At 38.5% G+C, this 21,541-nt stretch overlaps 1 protein-coding gene across 2 annotated transcripts in view; it reads right to left on the bottom strand.

Moving 5' to 3' along the window:
* UBE2D1 (ubiquitin conjugating enzyme E2 D1) overlaps positions 1 to 15,751 on the bottom strand; it is a 35,521-nt gene extending 19,770 nt beyond the window's left edge. For both annotated transcript variants that reach the window (XM_039225304.1, XM_039225305.1), the window contains exon 1: positions 15,508 to 15,751. In XM_039225304.1, the coding sequence (XP_039081235.1) occupies positions 15,508 to 15,531 (24 nt within the window). In that variant the 5' untranslated portion in view covers positions 15,532 to 15,751. The remainder of the gene's footprint in view (positions 1 to 15,507) is intronic.
* Positions 15,752 to 21,541: the final 5,790 nt, after the last annotated feature.

Below are 21,541 nucleotides of genomic sequence, written 5' to 3'. Positions count from 1 at the left end.
TTTCGCTCAGCATAACACCCTCAAGGTCCATCCATGTTGCTACACATGGCCAGATTTCATTGTTTCTCATTGCCATGTAGTATTCCATGGTATAGATAAACCACATCTTCTTGATCCATTCGTCTGTTGATGGACACTTAGGCTCTTTCCATGTTTTAGCTGTTGTTGAGAGCGCTGCTATGAACATTGGGGTACATGTGCTCCTATGCATCAGCATTTCTCTACAGATCAATTTTTAAAAGACAGATTTGAATAGGCACTTTACAAAAGAGGCAAGGAAGGAAGGAAGAAATTGGGGAGCCTTGGTGGCTCAGTCGGTTAAGCATATGACTTCGGCTCAGGTCATGATCTCAAGGTTCATGGGCTATGTGCTGACAGCTAGCTCAGAGCCTGGAGCCTGTTTCAGATTCTGTGTCTCCCTCTCTCTCTGACCCTCCCCTACTCAGGCTATCTCTCTCATTCTCTCAGAAATAAACAAAAAACATTTGAAAATTTTTTTAAAAAAAGAAAGGGAAAGAAAAGGAAAAGACAAGTTAAGACAAGACTATCCAAACAGCCTATATATATTTATGAGAAAGGACTTAGCTTCATTTGGCATCAAGGAAATGTAATTAAAACCAAAATGTTATGCCACCACAAACCCAACAGAATGGTTAAAATGAAAAAACCTGAAAAAAAGTGTAAGTGTTGGCAAAGATGTTAGGCAACTGGAACTCTCATGCTGGTGAATGAGGCAAAGTTTGACATTCACTACCAAAAGTAAAACATAGGAATACTCAATGACCCAGCAAGTTTACTGCCAGGTACTTACCTAACAGAAGTATGTAGATACTCTATAATGTTAACAGATGCCTATCCAACAATGAGACTAGTTATGAATCCATATATGAAAGAACTCATTATAGCCAACACACTGTGGTATATGTGTGTGTGTGTGCGCGTGCACGTGTGTATGTATATAATATATGGGTGTATCTTCGATTCCATTTCCAGTGACTTTTAAAATCTAAAATTGAAATACATAGTTGATCCAATTTCCTTCCTCTCCTTTGAGACAAAGTAAGCTTAAAACAAACTAACCTTATACCTAAACACAGATCAGGCAATAAATACCATCAAAGTGATGAAAGTATGCCCCAGACAAAAGTGATCTGTTGTCAGTGAGGCAATTTTCTATTCCAATGTGAGTTAACACTCAAATGAAAAAACTAATTAGGGTATCTAAACTTCAAAATAAAAATATAAGATATTGTATATGAAAGGCAGATTTTGACTGGAACTACAGAAGAAATTTATAAGTCCACAAAAATGTGTACTTAATGGACTTATATAGCCTTACATGGTAAGCACCTGTATTCTAGTTTAGATTTCTATCAGCAAGTAGACACATAGGAAAGTACTGAGAGGTCTGAAACTGAATTTTAAATTAACACAGATGGCATGTTTATAACACCCCCACAATATGCTGAGTGTTCACCATAAAACCATGTAGACACAATCCCTGCCTCTAGGGAACTTAAAACCTAACAGTAGATGAAGCAGCCTAATTCAAAGAAAGTAAACAAATAAAAGGAAACAAAGAAAGGAATCTAAGAGAAGAGAGGCCTGCATTAATCTCTCAGTTCCCAGAAGGGTAACAGTCCAACCTGAACAGTGGAGATGAAAGCTAACAAGTCAGAGATGCCTCAGTTACCATCAAACTTAATATGACACTATTCAGTAAATATTCTCTAAAAATTATGCTGACCAGGCTGAAAAAGTTTGGTTGTTCTAGCTTTAATGTTTAGAAGGTCTAAATCTCTGTAACAGATACAATATATACCCTACTGGATGTGTAATAAAAAGGACATTAATGCACAGCCTGTGCATAGGGGACTGATTTACAGTCCAAAAGCTAAATTACTGAATCCAAAGCATATGAAAACATTATTTCAAAAACCCTGGCTCAACAGGCAATTAATTCATGTGACACTACCATCTTTACCTCAAAACTCCTAAAACAAGACAGTGATTCCTACCACACTGCATTTTTGAGGTAGTCTCTAAAGGGATATATGAGCTATATTTGTCTGTAAATAAACATTTCACAAATTTACAGTTCAGACTCTGATCACCTTATCCAGCTGACTACAGCTATTTCAACAGAAAGATATCAAACAATTGTCAGAAAGGTCTCCATATATAGAACTTCCTTAAGCCCTTGAATTAAACAGCTTTATTATTAACCATGTAGATTTTGCCTGGAAGACTTCAAAATACTGATGGCATCCAATATATAAGTCATAGGAACCAAACTCACTTCAACAAAATGGTCCTGGCTGTCTCTTTGGATCAAGTATCTCTGGTAAAGGCTGTTTATTAAAAATAAATAATAATAATAATAATAATAATAATAATGCAGCCAAATTCCGCAGAAAAGATATAGAAAGCAGTTATGCTACTGACTTTGTTACATCAAAATAGTATTTATTGAACCAGAGCTATAAAGACCACAATTTGAAATAAATGTTTGATGAAATAAAAAATTAGAGACATTGTCTACCCAATGTCTCAGATCTGCAACCACTTTTTCCCAGTGATTTCTACAGCAGCCATAATGACTATACATAATGACTTTCAATTTCCCGAAATATTAGCTTGCCTGTGGTTTCAAACATAGCTTCCTCTTAAAGAGAAGACTCCCAGGTGCCTCCTTTACGTATAATTTTTCCATCATAGGAATTACATAAATAAAAATACATCTCAGATAAAACTAAGGTATCCCAGTAAAAACTGTATTTTAGTCTTCTTTATGAAGTATTATGATAAAAATATACTTTTTCCAGTAATCCAAACTCTAAATCTTAGAATCACCATCTGATTCCTTCATCATATCCCACCCCACTCTCCCATCCCCTCATATTAATCAGTACAAGTTGTTCAGATTCTCCTTCAGTTCAAATTCATCCCACTGAAAGGGTCCCAGGATACGTAAAAAAAACAAAAACGAAAAACAAAAAAAAGCACAAAAAAACCCACTGAGGTCCAATGGACAAAAAGGTCTGAAAAGAGCAAGAGAAGGCATTTTAGGATAAGAAACCAAAGGTTTATCAGGGAGACACTATTAAAGTATCTGAGAACAGACTGGGTAGAAGAAGTCTGAAAAGACTGCCTTGACCACTGGGCCTTAGAGATCTGATCTGAAATGCCAAGTAGGGGTAGGCATGGGTGGGTCAGACCAACTCAAAAAGGCCAGGGTTTCTCATATAACCCTCTTTTTCAAATGTCTTCTGCCACCATCCTAGCTCAGACCTTCTTTGGATCTCACTTAAACAAGTCCAGTGTCTTAACTGACTTGTCCTATTTCTCTACCAAGACACTGTAGTCAAAATCATCTTCTCAAAGCACCAAGTCGAATCCTTTCAATATTTTTCATAAGACTTAACGTAAAACTTATAAATCCTTAAAATGGTTTATTACCAGGCCTTCAAGCATCTGACTCCTCTCTGTAACCATTTTCCCCCAATGCTCTCTGTACCAATCATAACTTTAAAGTCACCCAAATGCTATTTTGTCCCTTGTTTCCTTTCAGATAGAAGACTCCTAAGCACCTCCCCACCACACACACACTCATTAACTTTACCTACTTTCCTTTTACCTTTACATCTAATCTTAAACACATTTTCTTAAGGTTTTGCTCGAACCCTTCAAAGGGTCCCTGCTATATTCCCAGAGAACTCTATACTTCCCTTTACATGACATTCATCAGATTTGTAATTGCAAATGGTAAACAATCCTATGTTCTATGAGGGCAAGAATGCAAACCTAAGAATATGGTTAAGAATGTTACTTCCGTACTCAAAAAACTTCAATAGCTTCCCAAACTTCTCCAAATTTAAAGCATTAAGCACACATTTCTCATGATGAGTCCTCAAGGCCCTCCACAGTACGAACTTTCATGTCTACTATTCCCCAAATGCTTCCGAAAGGCAGGATTATCTGTTACTTTCTAACAAGACAAGTACTTTCTGGTGCTTTCATTTCTGTAGCTTCCTTTATGAACCACATCTTTAAAAATACTACTCATTCTTCCAAACCTATATCCAATTCCATGTGCATAACATTTTTCCTGATCTTCCGTAAATAAATTTGGTCTCTCTCACCTTTGACTCTCTTTCTGTTCTAGTATGTTTTCCTTATTGCACTTTCCTAAGTCTACCTAATCATTATGGTACTTTTCTTACCATTAATAGTTTTAAATTTCTTAGATAATGCTGGCTATCCGTCGCTTTTCCATATATCTCCTTATTTCATTTTGTATATGCCTTATATACAGAAGGTGCTCCATAAATGCATTAACTAAATAAAAAAAATCTACTACATGGAAGGTAGCTATATAAGGCAATTTTCTAAATATATGGATAAAACAATCTATAAAGTATAAAGATACCTGTGAAACAGATGGAAGCTAAATGGAATTAGAAAAGCTTGTTATGATACTGGTACAAAAACAGAAATATATCTCATTTGCATCACAAATAACTGCTTTTTAATCAAACAGTATGATATCTTATAAGACTCATTATAAATCAGAAAGGACCACAGAAATTATCTAGTACAAGGCATAACATTTCTAGATAAAGAAAATAAAGACTATGAGTTTCTTGGCCAAGGTCATGAAGCCAAAGTTAGAACAAAGGTTCAGACCATCTGACTTCCACTCCAGCATTCTCCCCACCCCAAAACAATACTCACCTCAAGGCTATAGTAACTACAACCCATTATTCTCAATCAATATTGGAGCCAAAATGCTCCAGTACTTGAATTAAGGCCATTTGCACAGTTTCAGCCATACTCAAGAGAAACAAAAGTGTGACAAGTGAGGGAATGAAAAGGGATTCTTTTTATCATTTCCTAGGAGCTTTAATTTTATTAAAAGTTAGAAATGAACACTACTCCATAAGCTTTGAAGAGTGTTTGTGTTTAAAGACACTCTGAGAGGCAAGAAAAACATGACAGAAATTACAGACAACTTTTCAAAATGCATAATACAAATCTAACACATAATGACACATGCAACATAGAGCATTTTCAATGCTACATTAAAAGTTACTATTTACTTCATAGTAACCAAGAAAGATGGTACATTAAAAAAAGAAAAAAAAATGAAAAAATAAAAGCTAGCAGCCTATTTCTTAAAACTACTTAAAAGACCAACACATCTTTCAATATTCACCAAATATTTGTTATTATATATCGCTTCTTACAATTCTATCTCAAATAACAGTTATATAGCAGGCACTTAATAAGTATTTGCACAATAAATCAATTAATCTTAGTATAACTCAGCACTATTCTTGAACACTGTGGTTGTATCTCACAAATGCTACAACTTTTAATAGAAAACAATAAGCATTGACAGTTTCTATCAAATAGAATGGTTTCCAAGGCTATAATACTTTACACTGTGTACGTAAATACTTGTATGTGTGTGTATATGTGTATATATATGCCAACCAGAAACTGGAAAATGTAGTCTGGAATTCATTAAATATATATATATATATACACATATACACACACATACACACACTATGTATATCTATGTTCATTCGCTCTCTATATATACAAATATATGAATGTGTGGCATATATTTTTGATAATATTAATTTCACCTAAGGATCTTATGCTATCAGTGACTTTCATACTTTCCTTACAACAATTCATAACAAGAAGAACATGATACATATAGTACAACCTAGCACACATACACACAGACACAGGCACAAATGAATAATTAAAACAAAAGTTTCATGAAAAAATACCACTCTTACTATACCTAAAGCATTAATATTTTCTATTCCATTTTTTTAAACGCTGCTTATGACCCACTAAATTGGTTCATCACTCCTGTTCTGGAAGCTCATAAAAATGCAAGAAGAAATAGGAAGATCTGAAATAACCCAGGCTGCACAAATACCAACCAGAAACTGGAAAATATAGTCTGGAATTCATTAAATATATTTTTAAATAGTTTATTGTCAAGTTGGTTTCCATATAACAACCAGTGCTCATCCCAACAAGTGCCCTCCTCCATGCCTATTACCCCCTTCCCTTCTCTCCCACCCCCATCAGCCCTCAGTTTGTTCTCAGCATTCAAGAGTCTCTCATGGTTTGCCACCCTCCATTTCCACAAATATTTTACCCCTTCTTCTCCCCCATGGTACTCTGTTAAGTTCCTCCTAATCCACCTATACCTGCAAAAATATGATATCTGTCCTTCTCTTATTTTGAAGACCCTCAAGGGTCCCTCAAGGTCCATCCATGTTGCTACCCATGACCAGATTTCATTCTTTCTCATTGCCATGTAGTATCCCATGGTATAGATAAACCACATCTTCTTGATCCATTCATCCGTTGATGGACACTTAGGCTCTTTCCATGTTTTGGCTATTGTTGAGAGTGCTGCTATGAACATTGGGGTACATGTGCTCCTATGCATCAGCATTTCTGTATCCCTTGGGTAAATTCCTAGCAGTGCTATTGCTGGGTCATAGGGAAGTTCTATTGTTAATTTTTTAAAGAACCTCCACACCATTTTCCAGAGGGGCTGCACCAGTTTACATTCCCACCAACAGTGTAGGAGGGTGCCCGTTTCTCCACATCCTCGCCAGCATCTAGAGTCCTCTGATTTGCTCATTTTAGCCACTCTGACTTGCGTGAGGTGGTTTTTCATTGTGGTTTTGATTTGTATTTCCCTGATGAGGAGGGATGCTGAGCATCGTTTCATGTGTCTGTTGGCCATCTGGATGTCCTCTTTGGAGAAGTGTCTGTTCTTATCTTCTGCCCATCTCTTCATTGGATTGTTTGTTTTTCGGGTGTGGAGTTTGGTGAGTTCTTTATAGATTTTGGATACTAGCCCTTTATCCGATGTCATCTGCAACTATCTTTTCTCATTCCGACGGTTGCCTATTAGTTTTATGTATTGTTTCCTTTGCAGGTAGAAGCTTTTAATCTTGATGAGGTACCAATAGTTCAATTTTGCTCTTGATTCCCTTGCCTTTGGGGATGTGTTAAGTAAGAAATTGCTGTGGCTGAGGTCAAGGACGTTGTTTCTTGCTTTCTCCTCTAGGGTTTTGATGGTTTCATGTCTCACAATCAGGTCCTTCATCCAATTTGAGTTCATTTTTGTGTATGGTGTGAGAAAATTATCTATTTTCATTTTTCTGCATGTTGCTGTCCAGTTCTCCCAGTACCATCTGTTAAAGAGGCTGTCTTTATTCCACTGGATACTCTTTCCTGCTTTGTCAAAGATTAGTTGGACATTCACTTGTGGGTCCAAGTCTGAGTTCTCTATTCTATTCCATTGGTCTATGTGTCTGTTTTTGTGCCAATACCATACTGTTTTGATTATTACAGCTTTGTAGTAGAGGCTAAAGTCTGGGATGGTGATGCCTCCCGTTTTGGTTTTCTTCTTCAATATTACTTTGGCTTTTGAAGGTCTTTTGTGGTTCCATACAAATTTTAGGATAGTCTGTTTTAGTTTTGAGAAGAATGCTGTGCAATTTTGATTGGGATTGCATTGAAGGTGTAGATTGCTTTGGGTAATAATGACATTTTAACTATATTCTTCTGATCCATGAGCATGGAATGTTTTTCCATTTCTTTTTGTCTTCTTCAATTTCCTTCATAAGTTTTCTACAGTTTTCATCATACAGATCTCTTATATCTTTGGTTAGGTTTATTCCTAGGTATTTTACGGTTTTTGAGCAAGTGTGAATGGGATCCGTTTCTTGATTTCTCTTTCTGTTGCTTCATTATTGGTGTATAAAATGCAACCAATTTCTGTACGTTGATTTTATACCCTGCAACTTTGCTAAATTCATGGATTAGTTCTAGAAGGCTTCTGGTGGAGTCTATTGGGTTTTCTATGTAGAGTATCATGTCGTCTGCAAAAAGTAAGTTTGACTTCTTCTTTGCCAATTCTGATGCCTTTTATTTCCTTTTGTCATCTGATGGCTGATGATAGGGCTTCCAGCACTATGTGAAACAACAGTGGTGAGAGTGGACATCTCTGTCATGTTCCTGATTCAGGGGGAAAGCACTCAGTTTTTCCCTGTTGAGGATGATGTTAGCTGACGGCTTCTCATAGATGGCTTTTATGATGTTTAAGTAAGTTCCTTCTATCCCGACTTTCTTTAGGGTCTTTTTTAAGAAGGGATGCTGTATTTTGTCAAATGCTTTTCCTGCATCTATCGACAGGATCATATGGTTTTCATCTTTTCTTTTGTTGATGTGATGTATCACATTGATTGATTTGCGAATATTTAACCAGCCCTGTAACCCAGGAATGAATCCCACTTGATCTTGGTGGATAATTCTTTTTATGTGCTGTTGGATTTGATTTGCAAGTATCTTGTTGAGGATTTTTGCATCTGTATTAATCACGGATATTGGCCTATAGTTCTCTTTTTTTGCTGGGTCTCTGTCTGGCTTGGGAATCAAAGTGATGCCGGCTTCATAAAATGAGTCTGGAAGTTTTCCTTCGATTTCTATTTTTTGGAATAGCTTGAGAAGAATGGGTATTAATTCTGTTTTAATATCCAGTAGAATGTAATTCATTAAATATTTTTATTTAAAAGCTATGTTGAGCATCTGTAGGGCATCATATTGTGGAAGGATAAAGTACAAACCATATTCTGGGCCATAAACCAAGTCCCTGATATTGAAAAGGAGTCAAATAATAAGTTCTTTGTTCACAATGGAATTAACTCAGAATCAATAACAGAAAGCTATCTGGGGGCAGCTGGATGGCTAGCCAGTTAAGGGTCTGACTTCAGCTCAGGTCAGGTCCTGCAGCTTATCTGTTTGAGCCCCACCTTGGGATCTCTGCTGTCAGAGGGGAGCCCATTTTAGATCAGATCCTCTGTCCTCCTCTCTCTCTGTCCCTCCCATGCAGGCTCTGTTTCTCTCTCTCAATAATAAACATTAAAAAGAAAAGAAATCTGTAAAATCACGTATTGGGAGAATATATACTTCTAAATAATTCAAGGGTTGAAGAATCAAAAGGGAAATTAGGAAATACTTTTAACTAAATGAAAATACAACACATCAAAATTTAGGGGAAGCAAAAACACAGGCCAGAGTTTTACTGGTTTAGAGAAGAACAATGAGCATAGGTCATCAGGTCTTTTTGGATCCCTCTACAAACATCCAAACTCTGCTCATATAAGGAGGGCGGTGATTTGGATGAGGATTGTCAGATTATTTGTACTGCTAAGAAGTTTAAAGTGAAGGAAGCAACACACCAGCCTTATCTCTGTTGGAAAGGCTTTCATAAATCTGAAAGGAGACTAGGCATCTAATAAGCAATGTGGTATATTGAAGGGAAAGAGCCACCAAAAAACAAAACAAAACAAAACAAACAGAATAATATGAATAGAGAGCAGTGAAGGAACAGCCAACAGGATGGGCGGCACTAAATTGTAAGCTTCAGGGTGGCAGCTTCCTTTCCATACAAAGGACGACTCCAAGGACATAGTAGCCTCTAATGTTGTCTAATGTATTTAACTGATTCTTCAAATTCATCCCAGAACCAATTAAATGCAGAAAAAGCTCAGCTTTTCAGAGGCCATCTTGACCAAGACAGGCTAGAAATAGAACCTGTTTGACCTTCAGACAGATGTTCTGGGGTGGCCTGAGGATCTCTCCAATTCCCTGAAAATCTGGATTATATAAGAGGAAAGAGGACAAGTATCTCAGTACCTGTTTTTAGTTAATTAATGTAACATCAGTTCATCCATTGTTAAAAAGAAGGTGGGAAGACAAGAGAGCTAATACATTACAGACAACCATTAATTCAGACTCATTATTTTAATTAGTAGCACTCATTAAGTATGCTTTCTATGTGTATTTCTGGGAACTAAAGCATGTAAGGATGCTACTCTGCTTTACCGGGGGCAATCCCACATCCTGCTAACTTGGTTTTTGTAATATGTGTTTGGCTTCCTAAAACAGGCATAAACAGCTTCATTTAGATCTATGCTATTTATTTCCACAGAGAAGGACTTCAGAACTTTTTAACTACAATAGGTTATCTTGTTTTTCTACTCTTTTGCTGTGATTAAAAAAGAAAAAATACACGATACCCAGGGAAAAATGAAGATTGAGCTTAATTACAAAGATTTAGAAGCAAAAAAATTGACATTGTGGTTTTTTAGAAAAAGAACACTTTCTTCCTTTCATCTCAAGGAAAACCACTTCATCTACCAAGAAGCATAAATACAGTATTCTTCTTTTTTAAAAATTTTGTTAAAGTTGTGTCCATTTTTTTAAATGTTTATTTACTTTTGAGAGACAGAGACAGAACATGAGTAGGGGAGGGGCAGAGAAAGGGAGACACAGAATCCAGAGCAACTCAAAGCTTAAAGCTCAGAGCCTGATGCAGGGCTCAAACCAATGTACTGTGAGATCATGACCTGAGCCAAAGTCAATTATTAACAGACTGAGCCACCCAGGCGCCCCAAAGTTACATCCTTCTTTACTGAAAGAATCTGGAATCCTAGATTTGATCTTGCAATCTGAAGTCTTCCTATCATATTTGTGCCATCTAAACAGTTGGCTGCTATTCAAAGCCACTAGAGGGACTAAACAGCTATATCAATTCATAAATAGTTTTCTCAAATGAAAGCTTCACAATGAAATCACACATTGACAGAATATTTATAAACTGCAAACAATTATTCTAGATCCCTTTGGAGGAGAAAATTTTTAAGTGATGGAACAAGAATAAACAAAAGTATATTACTCATTTACTCATTTAAATGATTCAGTGTATGTTACTTGAGAGCAGAGATTTAAAATGCACAACACACTGTGTGATGCATCCATGGAAATGATTAAATACACCAAGGTCTTTTTTTTTATTTTTTTAACGTTTATTCATTTTTGATAGAGAGAGAGAGAGACAGCGTGAGTAGGGGAGAGTCAGAGAGAGAGGGAGACACAGAATCCGAAGACAGGCTCAAGGCCCTGAGCCGTCAGCACAAGCCCAACACAGGGTTCGAACCCATGAGCCGTGAGACCACGACCAGAGCTGAAGCCGGTCTGACTGAGCCCAACCGACTGAGCCACTCAGGCACCCCAAAATATGCCAAGGTCTTAATACCACTTTACATTTGTACAGAACAGTCCAGTTTGCAAATCATAACTACAAACTCATTTTACTCTGTATCTCTGTCAATTTAAATACAATAAATATGAGTCTGTTTGGATAAGAAAAGCCATGTACTAAAATGGTTAAGAGCACAGAATCTGAAGCCAACTGCCTGCTTTTGAACCCTAGCACTGCCACTTACTAGATATGTGATTCTGAATACATTACTCAACATTTCTGTGCCTCCGCTTCATCATCTGCAAAACAGGGATAATAATTATTTCAATTTCTTGGGTTCACTAATGGTTAAAGCAATTAATACATGTCAAACACTTAGAACAGCATCTATCAGAGAATTGCCATTATATATTACATCCTGGTTGTACTTAGCTACAGTATTATTGTATGGAAAGGGAAAAAGGCTAAGTAAGTCACAGAGTGAGAAATAAAAAACCAGACTTCTCTATGATGCTCTATCCAGAAAGGGCTGGGTTGTTTTTTTAAGTATCCTAAGGTTTTCTAGACTAATGTAAAGAGTGTATTGTGGAATTTTACAAATAAAAAAATTCAGCAGCTCAAAACATTTATAAATTTGTATCTTAATCTTCTTACATAAGAAGTTTTAAGTTAAATTACTAATTAAAAAAGCAAATATTCCATTTTGAGGATAGAACTGTACACTTAAGAGTAGTTATCTGTGTTGTATTTACAAAACAAAACTTTTTTGTTTCACTTTTCAAAAGACTAAAAAAAGCAATAATATCATATCATGATAGTATGGTGATCATTACTTCAACTTATCAAATAAAAAAAAACTAGAAAGAAATATACTAAGATGATAATAATGACTATATGAGGATCTCCTTTCATTCTTCTGGTCTTCAAAACATCCAGTATTATGATATAGCATTCATAATTTAAAAAGTGATTTCCAAAAAAAGTTTATCAAGGATTAAACATTGTATTGGTAAAGGAAACACTTAGAAAGAATTCTAGAGGGGCACCTGGGTGGCTTAGTCGGTTAAGCGTCCGACTTTCGCTTAGGTCATGATCTCGCGGTTCCTGGGTTCGAGCCCCGCGTCGGGCTCTGTGCTGACTGCCAGCTCAAAGCCTGGAGCCAATTTCAGAGTCTGTATCTCCCTCTCTCTCTGACCCTCCCCTGCTCACGCTGTCTCTCTCTCCTAGAAATAAATAAAAAATATTTAAAAAAAAAAAAAGGAAATAATTCTAGAAAATAACAGATGCCCAGCTGAAAACCTATCCTCATTTTTCAAATATATCTTAGGTATCTTTCCTCAGACTTTGTCCAAAATTTTTCCCTTTAGTGATTTAGGTGACTATGATAACATCATCCACTGTATCTAAAAATAGGGAATGGGTATGTAAATTTATGAGCTGAAATGCAAAATGGCATTGGATGTCTAAATAAGAGTATTAAGTCTTTAGCATACTCTACTATAAAAATTTTTTTTAATTTTTAAAAAATGTTTTATTTATTTCTGAGAGAGAGAGAGAGAGAGAGAGAACATGAGCACGGGAGGGTCAGAGAGAGAGGGAGACACAGAATCTGAAGCAGGCTCCAAGCTCTGAGCTGTCGGCACAGAGCCCAACGCGGGGGTCGAACCTACAAACTGTGAGAACATGATCTGAGTCAAAGTTGTACACTTAACCGACTGAGCCACCCAGGCGGCCCTAAAAATATTTTTTAATCACTGATATCTACATGCTTTGTATATACATACAATTTTAATGCAACCATCTTTAATCCTTTTATATGAAGTGAAGAAATGTGAAGTCATGAATTTTTTAGCATTCTCAAACATGCCAGCCAAGTCACTTCTTCAGAGATTAACTTAGACAAAGCGTTCTTTCACTCCCAGCCTCAGGTTCCTTCTTGGGATATTAATAATAGGCTAGACATCAGTGGTTCTCAACCTTCTTTCTACCCTAGCCTTTCTGAGGGATTCAACATCTTTCCATTTACAGCAGCAAGGACAGTCTGAAAACGTCCCCCACAGTTATTTCTAATACTCTACCCTAAAAGCAGTTCCAAAGCTGTTCTGAAGCTGCCCCTACCCTCCACTCAACTTCAAAATGTATAGTTCTCAGAAGTTCACACAACTTTAAGGTCTGCCACTTTAGGAAAGGAAAATCACAACCTAATGACCTGGAAAGTATCAGACAGTGTTATTTTAATACACTCACAAAAAAAGGCCAAAAGTTAATGTTCATCTTCTTTGGTTGGAACAAGCCAAGATTCAAATATGAATTTATATACTGATGACATCAAAAAAGGCTTTGTTACTATTCATAAGGCAAACAGCACACCTTACCGGGAATTGGCTTCTAATCAAGGAGGTGTGAAAAGTAGGAAGAAAAGTGGGAAATCAAACAAAGTAACACCCCTTAAAGTTTGAGGGAAAAGGAATGGAACATGTGACTAGTGGAAAGGGAGATTTGTGCAATTCAACTTTTCTGATAACAAAAAAGGAAAGTCAAAGACTGACACATAGAGATGGGATATTATGGGATCTCCAATTTATTCTCCAAAATATCAATTTGTTTCAGGCCTAACATCAATTTTATGTGATTTTTTTTTATCAGACAACTCTGTTATAAACTAAAAATATGGTCTGGTTGTATTCCATATAAATAAGCCAAATACATTGGTTCAGCATGGTGACTGACAATTGTCCAGTAAAGTATTCACAAATAGTGAATACTTCTTGTACATTTTCTTTGACTGTATACTTACTGTGGGCAAATTCTACACTATTTAAAAGCTATTGTACATGCAAAGTCTTGTGGAGAATTCTCACAAGTAGGAAAGGAGGAAGTGGAATTTTAAAACTTCCTTGGAACAGTTTTAATTCAAATGTAAGCCAATATTACATCATCATTTGTATGTATACAGGGCATGGCAAAGATGCTGAATAGGGCTTCAAAAATTAGGATAATTTTGAAGATATAATCGCATTATCTTCAATTCAGAAAACATTAATCAATAGATGTGGAGTGTTAGCTCTATGTTTTATAGTGAAAGACCCTCAAATGGTGCACGTGTGCGAGCGCACGCGCGCGCACACACACACACACACACACACACAGAGTATTTTACAGATTGAGTGTTTGAACAACAACAAAAAAGTCTGGACCTGAAAGTTGCTATCCTCTGTACCAGAAGATGACAGCACAATGTGTATGTATCTCTATCACTTCATGCCTTAAAAAGCTAGTAAAAATGTTCTGTAGCACTGATTTCTCCTAAAATTATTTACAAAACATACTGTCTGTTGTTGGCTTAACTTGCTGAAACAGTCTTTTAAGATATAAATTCTCAATGTTTTCCACATAAACTATACCTGTAAAACCTTTTTAAAACTTGTGTCAGTGAACAGACCAATAACCCAACAAAATATAAAATTGAACAGAAATAAAATGCTCCAACCCCACTTCTGTGGGATGGTCACATCTGAAACAGTAGCAATAAATACAGTATTATGCAAGAGAAGACAATCCCTTACACAGAGTTGGAATGGATAAATATTTGTCGAATGAACGTAAACATTTCTTCTTCATTCTATACTCATGTGTCAAAGTATCAAACAACTTAAACTGTGGCAGTTTCTGTTGAGTCTCGAACTTTACATGTAAGTTTATCATGAGGGGGAAAAAAACCTGTTTGGCTTGACTCACGATGAATCACAGCCAGGAGGTCATCTTGTTGTGTATCAGCAACTATGTTTTCACTACAGCTATGTGACCTGAAGTGGCAGCAGAAGAGGTACCAAAATAGAAGAGGCAAGAGGCTTCTCCTGGCTTCTGGGCCCCAAATGGGCTTTTCCAGTCCGTTCGGATATCTGAGCAGGAGCCAACCGCAGAGGAGAAAAAGAACAAACCCACAGTACCCGGGAGAAAGGCTGCAGGCCCACCACACCTTCCTTGCCCTCTTCGGGGGCCCGGGGAAGCAAGAACATAAACGAACGCGCTTAAGAAACAGCGTGGAGAAAACAGCATGACAGGGGCCAAAACTAGACCAGTATAGGACAAAATCCAGTCGTGACCGTGAAGCACAGATTTTGGTAAGGTCTGAAGTCAGAGAAGGATCTCCAGGCTGGGGCTCCCGGAGCAGCTCTGGCGCGAGCGCGCAGCGGGGCCCCCGCCTCCAAGCACCTCCGGCCACCCAGGACCTGCTCCTGCTCCCACCTCACCTGTCCAGTGCCCTCTGACCGGGCCGGCTGCTCTGGCCGGATCCCCACCGACACTCCTATCCCGTAACCCTCCCAGCGCATCTTTCGGGACCATCGCCCGGGTGAGTCTGGGCAAGGAGCCGAAGCGCACCCCGCCGCCCCAGGCCTGGCCTCCGCACTCACTTTCTGAATCCTCTTCAGCGCCATGGGTCAGGGAGGGCGGCGGGGACACCGGCCGGCTGGGGGCGGCTGCGGGGCTCGGGGGCGTAGGGTCGTCGTGGGCTCTGCTGGCTCTCCGCTTGGCTGGTCAGCCCCGCAGGTCCCCGGCTCGCTGCTCGCTACTCGCTGACTCGCTCCGGGCGCCGGTCCCTGCTCCGTGTGCGCCCGAGCGCGAGTGTGCGCGAGTGTGCGGGAGGGGTCGCCGGCGAGACTCTTTTGTTTCCGCTTTTGCTTCTGGGAAGGAGCCTGCGCCCTACCCGCTCGCGCCCCGCCCAGCCTGGCACACTGGGAAGTGTAGTTCCAGCCGTGTCCTGGGCCGCCGGCCCCTGGCGAGGTCGAGTTACTGCTGACTTCAACCGAGGCTTAGAACTTCGCGGTCATGAGTTCGTCTCTGCAATTTGATTTTGATCAAGTTACTGAACCTGACATACCTAATCTGTAAAACAGGGATAACAAATTAGGAATGTGTAAACTTTCGGGAATTTCCAATATGTGCTACAGCTGATCCTTTACTTTTGTAGATTTCATTCTCAACCATATAAACTGCCTAAATATCTCACACATGCACAGACCTACCATTTATGACTCCTTTCTTACCTCCCTAGTTCCTATTTCAAAAGGCACCTGCTCTATCCACTGCTAATCCCTCATGCCTGCTCCTCCTTAGAACTAGAAATTCTGAGGTATGCCATCACTATTGTCTCCTTCCCTTGCTGTCACAGCACATACTCAATACAGTCTACTTACACTCCTCACTCCCTCAATTCTTATGAATTTGTATGCTCATTAAAACTTGGCTTCTACTTTTAGCACAAGCAGAATTGGCTTTCACCAAGGTCAGGCTTGAGCTTCTAATTACCGAAACCAATTCACTCCTGATGTTTCTGAACCATTTGATAGCTGGCCACCCTTTTGCTTTTCAAAGCACTCACCCATACTAACTTCCATAGCACCTTGGTAATTGGGTCCTTCCCTTTGGCTAGCTCCTCTTCTCAAGATCTGGAGTGCCCCTGAATTCGAAGCCTTGATATCATCATTAATATCTTCCTAGGAGATAGACCTCCTGACCTGCCATAAACTGGAAGGCTACCCAGGTTTGATGGAGGAGCATGGCTTTGCAGACTGATCACTCTGACCCCTACGCATTGTGTGACTGTAGCTAAGCCAATTTAAACTCTCTAAACCTCAGTTCCCTCCTCCCTAGAGATAATCATCCCTGGATATATCAAAATTAATTGGTATTAATATATACATGTGCCAGTACCTAATATGTTCGAAGTTTTCTATAAAAATTACTTCCCTATGGGGGGGGGGAGGTGCCTAGGTGGCTCAATTGATGAAGCATGGGACTCTTGAGTTTGGCTCAGGTCATGATTTCGTGGTTGTGAGGTCCGTGCCCCCCATCAGGCACTATGCTGACAATGTGGAGTCTTCTTAGGATTCTGTCTCTCTCTCCATGTCTCTCTTGCTCTCTTGTTATCTCTCTGAAAATAAATAAATAAACTTTAAAAAATTACTTCACTTTGGAAGAACCAATATTGTTAAAATGTCTATACTACCCAAAGCAATCTACACATTTAATGCAATCCCTATCAAAATACAGCATTATTTTAGAGAACTTAGAACAAACAACCCTAAAATTTGTGTGAAACCACAAAAAAAAAACCCTGAATAACCAAAGCAAACTTGAAAAAGAAAAGGAAAGCTGGAGGCAGCACAGTTATGGACTTCAAGTTGTATTACAAAGCTGTAGTAATCAAAACAGTATGGTACTGGTACAAAAAAAGACACATAGATCAATAGAACAGAATAGAAAATCCAGAAACAAACCATAATTATATGGTCAATTAGTCTTCAACAAAGCAGGAAAGAATATCCAATAGGAAAAAGACAGTCTCTTCACCAAATGATGTTGGGCAAACAGATAGCAACATGCAAAAGAATGAAACTGGACCACTTTTTTACACTATACACAAAAATAAATTCAAAATGGATGAAAGAGGGGCGCCTCGGTGGCTTAGTCGGTTAAGCGTCCGACTTTCGCTCAGGTCATGATCTCGCGGTTCGTGGGTTCGAGCCCCACATCGGGCTCTGTGCTGACAGCCAGCTCGGAGCCTGGAGCCTGTTTCAGAGTCTGTGACTCCCTCTCTCTCTGACCCTCCCCTGCTCACGCTGTCTCTCTCTTTCTCTCCTAGAAATAAAGAAAACATTAAAAATTTTTTTTAAAAAATGGATGAAAGACCTAAATGTGAGACATGAAACTCTAAAAATCCTAGAAGAGAACACAGGCAGTAACTTCTTTGACACTGGCTGTAGCAGCTTTTCTCTAGATAAGTCTCCTGAAGCAAGGGAAACAAAATCAAAAATAAACAATTGAGACTACATCAAAATAAAAAGTTTCTGCTCAGCAAAGGAAACAATCACCAAAATTAAAAGGCAACATACAGAATGGTAGAAGGCATTTTCAAATGGCATATCTGATAAAAGATTAGTATCCAGATATATAAAGAAGTTATAAAACTCAACACACACAAAAATAATCCAATTAAAAGTGAGCAGAAGACATGAACAGACATTTCTCCAAAGAAGACATCCAGATGGCCAACATGAAAGATGCACAACATCACTAGTTAAAGAAATACAAATCAAAACCACAATGAGGCATCACCTCACACCAGTCAGGATGACTAAAATCAATAATACAAGAAACAACAGATGTTTGTAAGGATGCTGACAAATGGGAACACTTTTACACTGCTGATGGGGATGCAACCTGGTACAGCCACTGTGGAAAACAGTATGGAGATTCCTCAAAAAGTTAAAAATAAAAATACCTTATGATCCATTAAGTTCACTACTGGTATTTTTGCCAAAAGAATATAAGAACACTAACTCAAAGGGATACATGAATCCCTATGTATAGCAGCATTATTTACAATAGCAAAGACATGGAAGCAGCCCCAGTATCCAACAATTGATGAATGGATAAAGAAGAGGTGATTACACACACACACACACACACACACACAGGAATTATTCAGCCATAAAAAAGAATGAAATCTTGCCATTTTTAATGGCATGGATGGAGCCAAAGAGTATAGCACTAAGCAAAATAAGTCAGAGAAAAATGAATACCATATAATTTCACTCATGTAGAATTTAAGAAACAAAACAAATAAGCAAAAGGGAAAATGAGAGAAAGAGAGAGAGAATTAAGAAGCAGACTCTTAATTACAGAGAACAAATTGATAGTTACCAGAGGGGAGGTGTGTAGGGAGATGGGTTAAATAAGTAATGGGGATTAAGGTGTGCACTTGTCATCATGAACACATGGTGATATATGGAAGTATTGAATCATTATATTGTACATCTGAATTAAGATAACATTATATGTTAACTAACTGGAATTAAAATAAAAACTTAAGAGACTGGAACCTGGCAAGATGGTGGAGAAGTAGGGAGTTCCATACTTCCTGCCTGTATCTCTCAAACAAAGAAGGCCTGAAGCCAAAGGACTCCGAACTGCAAGAGTCTGGGAGGAAAAGAGACCAAGCCCATTAAGAAGACAGCCTCATAGGTGCATGATAGCTAACTGGGGAAGATAAAAACAGGCCGGGACATGGAGGCACGGAGGGGAGGGAGCCTCTTCTGTGGAGAGACAAAGGGAAGACAAAGAGTGGCTGGGGAATAGTAGAATGATACCTGGAGAAGAGAAGAACCTCAGTCCAGGATGGAGAGGTTTCCTATTATCCCATATCTAAGTGCAGGGCTTTCAGAGACAGATCCTGTCTCTAACTGCAGAGTTTTTTGAGGCTGGTTGCTTCAGTCCCATAAATTCCTTCTGGGATAAACGGTACGCAAGGGATGCAGTAGACATTAGGAGGAAACAGTCCCCTGATTGGTCCCCAGCTCAGACCCCTTCCAGGAAGTGTCCCAGCTTGCAGCATTACATTTCGGGTGATATCATTAATGCACACAAAGTAAGATCTTGAACCTCGGCTGTCCTGCTCCAGACTGGGTATTCTAGTTATAGGTTTGCTTAAACAGACATATGTAATCCATTCTATTGATGCATGTTCTATCACTCCTTGGTTACCTTCCTTTTTCTCTCTCTGAAAAAAAAAAATCAGACGATATACTTCTCTGAGTAACATTATCTTCATTTTTTTTCTCCTCACCTCCTGCCATATTCTCCTTTATCTCTCTCTGAATTAAGCTTTTTTAAGCTTAATTTAAGCTTCAGAGAGCCTAGTCAATGTTCAATTTCTCTTTCTCCTCAGCCCGGTCATTTTTCTTTTTGTTTATACTCTTCCATCAGCACTGCCTCCATCCTGCTCTTTATTTGTAGCTGGCGTTTCTGGTTTTATGCTTAAACTGCCCTTTCTCTTTTTGTTGTTGTTGTTGTTGTTGTTGTTCTTTTCTGGTTTGCATGCTTGTTTGATTTATTTGTGCATTTGTGTGCTTTAGTTCCCTGTTTGTATGTCTGTTTTCCTTTCGAGGGCTAACTCAAGAAACGAGCCAAAGTACACATGGTGGAGAGTCCCAAATACCACTACAAGTAGGGAAATAAAATAACCAAAGTCACAACAAGAGAGACCAAGGGACACCATTAAAGAACACTTCCTGAATGGACAGGCCCTGGACAGTCTATGAACCTCCTTTAATATAGCAATACTCACAGGTGCACAGCTCATAACAAGCTTTTAAAACTGACAAGAGACAGAAACCTAGCCAAAATGACAAAATGGAAGAACTCTCCTCCAAAGAAATTCCAGGAAGAAGTGATGGCTAAAGAACTGGTCAAAACAGATATAAGCAACATAACTGAACAAGAATTTAGAACAATAGTTATAAAACTAATCGCTGGGCTTGAAAAAGGCATGGAAGACATCAGAGAAGCTATTGCTACAAAGACTATGGACCTTAAAAATAGTTTTGATGAATTAAAAAAGGCTATAAATGAGGTGCATAATAAAATGGAGGCAATCAATGCACAGATTGAAGAGGCAGAGAGGAGATAGGTGTATTAGAAGACACAATTATAGAAAAAGAGGAAACGAAGAAAAAGAGAGATAAACTGATCAGGGGCACAAAAGGAGAATTCGAGAACTGAGTGAGACAAACAAACAGAACAATATTCATAACATAGGAATTCCAAAAGAAGAAGAAGAGAGAGAAAGGGGCTGAAGGGGTACTCAGACAAAATTATAGCCAAGAACTTCCCCAATCTGGGGAAGGAAACAGACATTGATTTCAATGTGCCAAGAGGCACAGAGAACTCCGAACTCCCCTCAGACATAACTTGAATCGATCTTCTGCACAACATATATAGTAAAACTGGCAAAATATAAGGATAAAGAGAGAATTCTGAAAGCAGCTAGGGATAAAAGGGCCGTAACATACAAAGAGAGACACATCAGAGCAGTAACAGACCTATCTACTGAAACTTGGCAGGCCAGAAAGGTATGGCAGGAAATCTTCAATGTGATGAACAGAAAAAAAATGCAGCCAAGAATCCTTTATCCAGCAAGCCTGTCATTCAGAATAGAAGGAGAGATAAAGATTTTCCCAAACTAACAAAAATTGAAGGAATTCATCACCACTGAACCAGCCCTACAAGAAATCCTAAGGGGAACACTGTGAGGGAATTGTTTCAAGGAGCACAAAGTACCAGAGACATCACTACAAGAATGAATCCTACAGAGAACTAAATGTTCCTAAACCCATATTTTTCAATAATAACACTGAATGTAAATGGACTAAATGCTCCAATCAAAAGACATAGGGTACCAGAATGGATAAAACAATAAGATCCATCTATTTGCTGTCTAAAAGAAACTCATTTTAGCCTGAGGACACCTTCAGATTTAAGGTAAGGGGATGGAGAAATATCTATCATGCTCCTGGAAGTCAAAAGAAAGCTGGAGCAGCCATTTTTGCATCGAACAAACTGGAGTTTAAAGTTAAGGTCTTAACAAGCAATGACGAAGGGCATTAT

This window comes from Hyaena hyaena, unplaced genomic scaffold (assembly GCF_003009895.1).
Source record: "Hyaena hyaena isolate Hyena2069 unplaced genomic scaffold, ASM300989v1 scaffold_2019, whole genome shotgun sequence".
Taxonomy (NCBI): Eukaryota; Metazoa; Chordata; class Mammalia; order Carnivora; family Hyaenidae; genus Hyaena; species Hyaena hyaena.
Note: the sequence above shows the minus strand (reverse complement) of the source record. Positions and strands in the feature narration are given on the sequence as shown.